The sequence below is a fragment of the Myotis lucifugus genome, unplaced genomic scaffold (assembly GCF_000147115.1).
Source record: "Myotis lucifugus unplaced genomic scaffold, Myoluc2.0 scaffold_297, whole genome shotgun sequence".
Taxonomy (NCBI): Eukaryota; Metazoa; Chordata; class Mammalia; order Chiroptera; family Vespertilionidae; genus Myotis; species Myotis lucifugus.
The window spans coordinates 409,069-418,959 of record NW_005871345.1 but is presented as its reverse complement, the minus strand read 5'-3'; the positions used below and the strand labels follow the sequence as shown (position 1 = coordinate 418,959).

Here is a 9,891-nt window from a genome sequence, read left to right as displayed (position 1 = left end):
CCTCACTTCACTCTCCTGTCTTACCTGGTATGTGGCAAGATGGACAAGGAGGGGCAGAGGAAGACACTCAGCACATTTTTTGTTGCCTTTTTCTTTCTACCCCTTCAGCTAGGAGCTGGTTGTCTTATTCACCACAGTGTTCTGGACAACTTACAAAGGCCTGGCACAGGAAAGATATTCAACAAATACTTGTCAAGTGTTACTTTGGCCCAAACTAGTTGAGGTCAGCTTAAAAGCCTCATTCAAAACGTGTGACTTCTGGCCCTGGCCAGTGGCTCAGTTGGTTGGAGCATCATCCCTGTATACCAAAAGGTTTTGGGTTTGGTCCCTGGTAGAGGCATATACCTAAGTTGCGGGTTCAATACCCCATTGGGATGCATATGGGAGGCAACCGATCGAACAGTGTTTCTCTCTGTCTGTCTCTCTCTAAAAATAAGTAAACAGCCTGGTGGATGTGTCTCAGCGGTTGAGCATCCACCTATGAATCAGGAGGTCATTGTTCGATTCCTGGTCAGGGCACATGCCTGGATTATGGGTTCAATATCCAGTAGGGGGCATGCAGGACGCAGCTGGTCAATGATTCTCTCTCATCAATGATGTTTCTATCTCTCCCTCTCCCTTCCTCTCTGAAATCAATAAAAATATATTTTAAAAAATAAAAGAAAATTTTAAAAGGTGTGACATCTGGCTATCTGTCATCTCCCCCTGGAATATGATGTGCCACAGAGGATGGGATGTGCTCAACACTCTGTGTCACACTGGGCCGGGTGTTCCCTTCTCTCCCAGTGGGGCTTCTCCAGTCCTGGTGCCAGCCGCTGGCCCTCAGGAGCCCCTGGGGTGGTGGGGGCTGGGAGGAGACACAATTCAGAGCTGTGGGAAAGAAGCGCGGGGTTAATGGTTAAGCAACCCAGGTCCCATTACCCAGAACCCTGAAAATAAGTCAAGGGACAGTGGTCTTGAGGTGGGAGGAGGAAATCCGGAGGTTGAGTCACTCAGTGTGTTCTGTACAAACCCCCTTATGCAACCCATCCCCTGGGGTGAAAGGAAGGTGCAGGATTCTCCCAGGCATTCACAGAAACTGGCACCTCCCCCTTCCAAACTCAGGCGGCTCCAGTGGGTGAGGTTCAGATCTGTGGGCCCAAACCAGACCTGGGGCAGGGGATCCAGGGCACAGAGGTAGGAGAGATGGTGCTCGAGAGACACCGAGGCAAAGGCAGGAGAGGGATGAGTCCTGGGTGAGGCAGGCATGGTGCCCACGAATGCCCAAGATGTGGGAAGGCTCTGGCCCTGGGGATGTGGAGAAAGAGAGAACAGGGAGGATCCGGACCCCAGTGTTTCTGCGTCTCACCGAGTGTTTCCTTGGTGTCTGACGCAGGCTTTCTCAGCAGTGGCTTGCAAGTCATTGGTGGTCTAGGGGAGACTCTATTGTGTGTCTCTCTTCCTGTGTCTGTCAGGCACTCCTGATCACTTATGAATGCATTTAGTTGCCCTGCCATGTGCTGCATACCTCTGAGGGGAGGTGTGCGCTCAGAGTAGAGAGACAGGTGCCTGTGCTGAGACAGCAAAGGGACTGAGTGAGCTTTAGGACAATGTCTCTTATGCCCTCAACCGCGTTATCTATAAAATGTGGCTCACATTATCTTGCTTCTCTGAGGGCCAAGCCCACTGGATGATCTCTTGAGGTCTTTTCCAGCACCTCTTTTGATCTATAATTTTATGGAGCTAATTTTGGTTCTGTCTCTAACCAATTGTGTGATTCTAAGTCCCTTCCCCTCTCTGAGGCCTCAGTTTTCTTACCTGAAAAAATGAGTTTACATGAGATCTCTGAGGTCCTGTCAGTTCTAGCAAAATGGAATAATAACTATTCACACTGACCCTGGTCCAGGCCCTGTTTATCTATGAACATAACAGCACTATGCGGTGGGGGCTAGCCCTACTCCCATTTTGCAGATAAGGAAACTGCAGCACAGAGAGAAGTAGCTGGCTCGAGGTCACACAGCTAGTAAGCAGCAGAGGGAAATTCAAATGGAGGCTCTCAAGCACTGGACTACTGTGCGTCTTACATGAGAGTTCTGTGAAAAAGAAAACACTTTGAACTTGGGGTTTCACTGTCGTCCTCCTCATGATCCATTTTCTCTTATACAAACAGGCCTCAGGACCTTTCCCAACGGATTCATCCCCTAAGCACTCAGACGCTCATGCGTTAGGGCCCACGGGGATGAGGGACAAAGATGGGAGCGGGTGGGAGGGAGCCATGGGGACGTGTCAATTGAGTAGACCAGTGGTCGGCAAACTGCGGCTCGCCAGCCACATGCGGCTCTTTGGCTCCTTGGGTGTGGCTCTTCCACAAAACACCGACTTCTGCGCATGGGCCACGAAGTTTCAATCCGCACTGTACGTGCATGGCCCGCACGTGGTATTTTGTGGAAGAGCCACACTCAAGGGGCCAAAGAGCCGCATGTGGCTCGCGAGCCACAGTTTGCCGACCACTGGGGTAGACTGAAGCTGTGGATCTGGAGAGAAGGGATTGAGTCCTGGATCAAGAGCTAAGGGCCCGCAAGAATGGCAGAGTCATCTGGAATTTTTCCCTTGGTCACCTGGGGCAGGAGCTCCCAGGTGATACCTCAAGGGGACAGAGAGCAGGGCTTGGGTCAGCAGGGTCTGGGTGGTGCTAGGTCTTCCTCCAAGCCACAGAGCTCTGTTAGGACAGTAATCAGAGGCCGCTCTAGGTCCTGTGGGGTGGCAGGAGGGTGCCTTCAGTGTCCAGAGGACAGTGTGGGGGTGGGGGGGGGGAGAAGACAGAGTGACAGACACACTGTCTGTCCAGGTGGTGTTTTGGGGGAGAGCTGTGGGCAGCGTATCTGCTGAACGTTTGGAAATATTCCCAAATATTCACTTGGGCATGGAAGCAAGAGGTATGCAGAACTAGCCACATGCATTCCCAGGCGCTTGCTACAGTCCCGTTTGCTGTCTTTCCCCTGCATGGCCAAGGCACACACACACAAACACACACTCACACAGGCCCAGGCCCGGTTACAGCCCCAGTACCAAGTCAAGGTGCAATTTTATTCAGCTTCAGAATCATAATGCTGAGGCCCGCCCTCCTCCCTTGCCACCTGCTGCCATTTGTCCATGATGTATGTCTTAGGCTTGGCCTGTGAGGGGCTCTAGAACCCCAGCAGAGCAGGGGTCCCCAGGGTCAGGCTGGGGGGTAAGGTGCCCACAGTCTGCCAGCTGGACTCAGCTGCAACCCCCCACACCCTTGATGAGGTTGGCGGCCTCGGGGATCTGGCGGAAGAGGTTTCGAAGGGTGTCCAGCTCCTGGGTCAGCTGCTCCACGCGGCTGCGGAGGCGCTCGTTCTCTGCCATGTACTCCAGTACCTTCTGCTGCGTCTCCAGAATGCGCCTCTTGGCCTTGTCCCGACTCTTGCGCACGGCAATGTTGTTCCGCTCCCGCCGCAGCCGGTACTCCAGGCTGTCTTTGTTGACCGCCTTCTTGCCCTTGTGCGAGGGGCCAGCTGGAGAGGGAGCCTTTAGAAGGGGGCTGCAGGGGGCCGCGGCAGCAGTCATAGGGGCCTGGAGGGGAAGGCACAGAGGGACAAGGGGTGAGGGCTGGCCAGGAAGCAGAGTGAAGCAGAGTGGAGGCAGGGCAGGAATGCCGGCAGCCAGAGCACCCTTGGGCCTCAGAGAGACAAGGGATTCCAGAGCCAGCTCCTGGGTCCCAGTCAGAGCAGCCTTTGCCTGCCGGGTGCACAGGGTCCCTGCTCTGACTAAAATTCCTTTCCATGCTCCACACTCTCTGAGGACACTTTCCTTCAGTCTATATTGAGTCTCCAATTCTGTGATCAGCCGGCATTTCCTCTTCTAGAAGCAGGCGGCAGAGAAACAAGAGGTGGGCGGCAGAGAAGCTGGGGGGCCCGAGGTCAGGCGGGTCAGCTGGCCACAGGGACTGCAGCACAGGGGCTTCAAGGTGGGAGTGGATCCACAGAGAAGGAAGCGGGGTCGTGGTTGGGTGGTGGGTGCCGAGAGCTTTGGGGTGAGCCAATTTCACAAAGCAACACCAAACACAGACTCGCTGAGAATAAGCAGGAAGCTCAGAGTTCCCCCATCCACAGGGGCCTCTCTCCAGCCCCTGGAAGGCACGGAGGAGAACTGACCTGCTCTTACCTTGAGGACACGCAGGGGCTGGCTGGGCGCTGCTAGAGCTGGGGGCAGGTGCATGGCCGTCTGCCCACAGTGTGCCACTTGGTACTGCAGAGGATTGTAGCCGCTGCGGCTGGCCCCGCGGCTGCCCTCGGGGCCCCGAGGCTCCTCCTTCACAGCCACAGCCCTGGGGTCGTAGCTCCCTGGGCTGCTGTAGATGCCGGGTCCCAGCGCCTTCCTGTCGGGGCCGAAGGTATGCGGGGGGTAGGCGAAGGGCCGAGGGTCAGGTGGCAGGTAGTGGGGGAAAGAAGGGGTTCCGGGGCCCTTGAGGCCGCGGGCCTCCGGTGATGGCTTCACAGCGAAGAGGTCGGAGAGAAGCTGCTCCTCCCCAGACTCGATGTAGGCAGAGAGGTCGATGGAGGCCTCATGCTCACACATGTCCCCCAGCTCCCCAGGCCCCGCTCGGGCCCCTGAGAATTCGAGTGGCTGCTGGCCAGCCCGGGGCTCACACTCGTAGTAGGTCCCGTGGACATGGCCGGTCCGCCCCCTGGGTTCCCCGCCCCCGGGCCCTGCTCTTGGGGCACCTTGGGATGCTCGGTCTGCCCTTCCTCGACCTCCCCCTGCCCTAGATTTGCCCTAGATCTGCCCTCTCGGGCTCCTCTGTCACCCACTCCTGCCTGGCCTCTCTCCTCCCTCCTCTGTTTCCTTTTCCTTCCTCTGTAGTCAATGCAGCTTCTCTCTTCCCTTTTTTCCCCCTCTCTCCCTGGGGTGACTCAGGGAGGGGCAGGGCGCACCCCGAGGGAGGGATGCGGGCCTTAGAGAAAGGGGCCCTCAGCCTGTTTAGCGGTTGGGCACTCTTTGGTCAGGATCCAAGTCAGAGTTCTGAGCTGTCCAGGAGCTGGTGCTTCTGGGAACACCTCCCCTGTTCCCGTTGAGTCCAGGGCACGCCAGCGTCCTTGCTGAGGGCAGCACCTCCCTCTGAGTGTCCTCTTCCCTCCAACTTCCAAAAAGTTCTGTGCAGAATGAGGTGCCAAGTCAGAATGAACAGAGAACACCCTCTTCCAGTGCCGACCCCCAGCTTTGGCTGAGCTCCTCCCTCAACACACCTCTCGCTCAGTCCCCCAAAAGGCTGGGCTCCACCCACTCCCAGGGGCAGTCAGTTCCTTCTGTAGCCCCACCTCCCAGGGCATTCTCCTGGGTGCAGGCCAGGGGGCGTTTGAGGGGTTAGGAAACAGTGATAGGCTCTGGGACCGAGTCACACACGGGGCCTGCGCTGTGGCCCAGAGCCCGCTCATTTGCTCGGTTTTTGCACAAGGTCTGTGCAATAGCCCAAACCCTCATATGTTTCCAGCTGTGGCTAGCTTTAGCAGCCTGGCGCTGGCCCTGAGTGCCCCGGGCTGGCTGAGGCTCCTGATCAGGTCTTGGACCCTGTGCCCCAGGCACTGGCAGGTTGCTGCCCCCAGGATGGACTGTCACACTCTTCTGGTGGCTCCAGAGCCTCTTTTCCTGCTGCCCTGTGCTGCCAGAGCCTCAGGCTGGAGCTCTGCCCTGCTCTGGTCCTGGGGCTCTGCCCCATTCCCTGTGCCCTGGCTGCAGGGCTCAGGCACTCTCTACAGCTCGGTTTGCTGTCTTTCCTTCTGCATAGCCATTTTCTGACCTCGATGCACGACTCTTGGGTCCACTTCCTCTTGTGAGGCTTGAGAAGCCGTGTCTTTTGTCATCACCTCTTCCTGGGGCTCTGTTTCAGGGTCTTCAGGAGAAGCTCAGGGCTTGCTCTCTGTACTTTTGGTCTCATGGGAGGTCCCTTCTTCCTTCCCTTTTCTTTTTCTCTGGGAACTCCCCACTCCTTTCTGGCAGAGGCACCAGCTGTGTCCCTGTTTTCACCTGTCGAATTATATCTATAAAAGGGACTATATAGCTCAGTGAAAAGGAAGGACACACTGAAGTGTGTTACTGGCTCTTTTATCACCAGCAAATGCTGGGAGTGCCTTGTGGGGAGCTAGAAGGTTTTACTAGCCTAGGTCAGACACACCAAGGGCCAGGCCACAGTGGGGAAAATGCAGAAGCGATAGGCGTGTCATTCAACACTAAAATGAAGTATGCAAATAGAGCCGCCTAAAGGTCAGACAAGTTACCCCTCCAGTTAGTGTCCTCTTCCTCCCTCCCAACACCACAATACCCCAGGAGCTTTCCATGTAGGGTTTGAGGTGCTTTCTCTAAAAGCCCTGACCTGGCCCTAACCGGTTTGGCTCAGTGGATAGAGTGTCAGCCTGCAGACTGAAGGGTCCCAGGTTCGATCCTGGTCAAGGCCATGTGCCTTGGTTGCGGGTGCATCCCCAGTGGAGGGTCTGCAGGAAGCAGCTGATCGATGTTTCTAACTCTTTATTCCTCTCCCTTCCTCTTTGTAAAGAAATCAATAAAATATATTTAAAAAATATATTTATATATTAAAAAATAAAAAAATAAAAGCCCTGCCCTAGCTGGTTTGGCTCAATGGATAGAGTGTCGGTCTGCGGACTGAAGGGTCCCAGGTTCGATTCCAGCCAAGGGCACATGCCTGGGTTGCAGGCTTGATCCCCAGTAGGGGGCGTGCAGGAGGCAGCCAGTCAATGATTCTCTCTCATCATTGATATTTCTATCTCTCTCTCCCTCTCCCTTCCTCTCTAAAATCAATAAAATATAAGAAAAAAAAAATAAAAGCCCTGACCTGGCCCTAGCACAGGGGTGGGCAAACTTTTTGACTCCAGGGCCACAATGGGTTCTTAAACTGGACCGGAGGGCCGGAACAAAAGCATGGATGGAGTGTTTGTGTGAACTAATATAAATTCAAAGTAAACATCATTACATAAAAGGGTACGGTCTTTTTTTTTTAAAGTTTTATTCATTTCAAACGGGCCGTAGTTTGCCCACGGCTGCCCTAGCAGGTTTGGCTCAATGGATAGAGTGCCGGCCTGTGGACTGAAGGGTCCTGGGTTTGATTCTGGTCAAGGGCACATGCTAGGGTTGCAGGCTCAATCCCCAGTAGGGGGTGTGCAGGAGGCAGCCAATCAATGATTCCCTCTCATCATTGATGTTTTTATCTCTCTTTCCCTCTCCCTTTCTCTCTGAAATCAATAAAATATAAGAAAAAAAAAAAAAGCCCTGACCTGGCCCTAGCTGGTTTGGCTGAATGGATAGAGTGCCGGCCTGTGGACTGAAGGGTCCTGGGTTTGATTCAGGTCAAGGGCACATGCTAGGGTTGAATGCTCAATCCCCAGTAGGGGGTGTGCAGGAAGCAGCCAATCAATGATTCCCTCTCATCATTGATGTTTTTATCTCTCTCTCCCTCTCCCTTTCTCTCTGAAATCAATAAAAATATATTTTAAAAAATAAATTAGCCGAAACCGGTTTGGCTCAGTGGATAGAGCGTCGGCCTGCGGACTGAAAGGTCCCGGGTTCGATTCCGGTCAAGGGCATGTACGTTGGTTGCGGGCACATCCCCAGTAGGAGATGTGCAGGAGGAGCTGGTCGATGTTTCTCTCTCATCGATGTTTCTAACTCTCTATCCCTCTCCCTTTCTCTCTGTAAAAAATCAATAAAATATATTTTAAAAAAAATAAAAAATAAATTAATAAAAGCCCTGCCCTAACCGGTTTGGTTCAGTGGATAGAGCGTCGGCCTGCGGATTGAGAGATCCCAGGTTCGATTCCGGCCAAGGGCATGTACCTTGGTTGTGGGCACATCCCCAGTGGGGGGTGTGCAGGAGGCAGCTGATTGATGTTTCTCTCTCATCGATGTTTCCAACTCTCTATCCCTCTCCCTTCCTCTCTGTGAAAACTCAATAAAATATATTTAAAAATAAAAATAAAAATAAAAGCCCTGACCTGGCACGGGAAGATCTGTGTGCATCCCAGAGACAGATCTCAGGAACCAAATGGGGAGATTTGTTCCGCCTTCTCCCCGTTTCTCAAGACCCTGCGGCAAACAGGTACCACAGCTGAGCCAATTCAGTTTGGCGGCAGTGCCTCTGTGGACCATCAGGTGGCAATGTTGGCCCAAAATCTGGACTTGAGGGGCTGCTGTGGTCAGGAATCAGGTGGCCGACAGAGGGCAGTCTCCCACAGTTCTGACCCCGGGAGACAGCCGGGGGTCTGTGGGGAAGGAGGAAGAGGGAGCACAGCTGGGATGAAGACTTATGGTGCAGTTACTGGGAGAGTGGACAGGCTCATAGGGCCTTGTCTCAATGAGGAGAAATTCTATCCCTCCCCAACTTTGAAAATACTAGCGATGGCAGTGAAGGCCTGGCATTTTCTGGTGTTAATGCTTTTTCAGTCATTGAAACATACACTTTTTCATGCTGACAGTTTCCTTGTGAGTTCAGTAGGAAGGTAAGCAAGACAGAGTATATTTTTATTGTTGTCTTATAAACGAGGAAAACAAGCAGAGCTGCCCAAGGTCATTCAAGCATGCTGCGTTGATCTTGGGGGAAAGGGCAATGGGTTAGTTCTTGATATCCTCAGCAAGAAGGGACAGGGAAATGGGGGAACTGTGTGGCTCAGAGAGCCTTCTTTGGCTCAGTCAGCCACCTTGGGGGAGGGGGAGAGCATCAGCAGTGAGCGAACAGGCGCTGGAAGAAGCAGGGAGGTGTGCAAATAAAGCCGGCAGGAAATGAGAAAGTCGCACAGCTCTGGTGGGAAGATAAGTGATCTCAGGTCTCTCACCTTCCAGGCTGGTGGCTGACGTTGCTGGCTCACTGACATCAGTGTTTCCCAGTAACCGAGGGGTTTGGCCAGGCTAGAGCTGTTCTGGATGTTTGGGCAGGGGAGGAGTGGGTGCTGGGCTGGAAGGAGGGTGGAGAAGGCGGAGCCAATCCAGGGCTCGGGTAAACCTGGGTTCTGCATAATTGTTCAGAAGCCGAAAGAAACCCTCCCTGGTCAGCAGGATCATTTTCTCCTAGCTCCTGCAGTTGCTACCTGTTTGCATTAACTGAAGCAATGCATGTGTATTATCTTACTGACTCTAACCTGCCTCAGTTCAAAGGCCACCTCTTTTACCAAGTCTTTCGAATAGGGAGGCAGTTGAGCATGGCAGGGAAGTGTCAGAGATAACTGGACTCAAATCCTGCCTTTGTCACCAGCTCTGTGACCTTGGACAAGTTACTTAATCTTGTAAAATGGCAGTAATCATGCTTACTTGATCAGGTTGTTTAATTAAACTTTGAATAAGATAACGAAAGGAATGTTCAGTCTCTTTCTGCCCTTCCTTTGACCACCCATTGCAGTTTATCTGTGTCAGCTAAAGGGATACAGTCTGCAGCCTCATCTGATCCTTCAATTTTGACAAGCGCTTTTGAACACTTAGGTACCAGGCACTGCATGCATGGGCTCTGGGGGCCTGGCAGGATCAGCCCCTGCCTGCAGCAGCTGGAGTCCAGTCAGAGTGGACTGTCAGTGATGCTGTGAAGGGCACACACCTGTGCCATGTGTGTGCCTTTCTTTGTTTTTAATTACTTAATTTATTGATTTTAGAGAAGGGAGGGAGAGAGAAACATCAATTTGTTGTTCCACTTATTTATGCATTCATTGGTTGATTCTTTTAAAAATATGTTTCTATTGATTTTTAGAGAGAGGGAGAGAGAGAGAGAGAGAAACTTCAATCAATCAGCTGCCTCCTGCATGTCTCCCACTGGGGATAGGGCCCACAAGCCAGGCATGTGCCCTGACCAGGAAATGAACCATCGACCTTTTGGTGCATGGATGACATTCAGCC

General features: G+C 53.1%; 1 protein-coding gene across 1 annotated transcript; it reads right to left on the bottom strand.

Annotated features, from left to right (window-relative positions):
- Positions 1-3,047: 3,047 nt before the first annotated feature.
- On the bottom strand, positions 3,048-5,185 carry CEBPE (CCAAT/enhancer binding protein epsilon). The gene is made up of 2 exons (XM_023763688.1): positions 4,168-5,185; positions 3,048-3,576 (listed from the first exon to the last, which is right to left on the bottom strand). Exons 1-2 carry the CDS (start codon positions 4,579-4,581, stop codon positions 3,241-3,243), a joined length of 750 nt encoding a protein of 249 aa, XP_023619456.1. The 5' UTR covers positions 4,582-5,185; the 3' UTR covers positions 3,048-3,240.
- Positions 5,186-9,891: the final 4,706 nt, after the last annotated feature.

Excerpts from the sequence above, each read along its gene's own strand:
- CEBPE (XM_023763688.1), bottom strand. The coding sequence starts at position 4,581 with ATGTGTGAGCATGAGGCCTCCATCGACCTCTCTGCCTACATCGAGTCT. Across the intron at positions 3,577-4,167 it reads AGCCCCTGCGTGTCCTCAAG|GCCCCTATGACTGCTGCCGC; the intron begins GTAAGAGCAGGT and ends CTTCCCCTCCAG.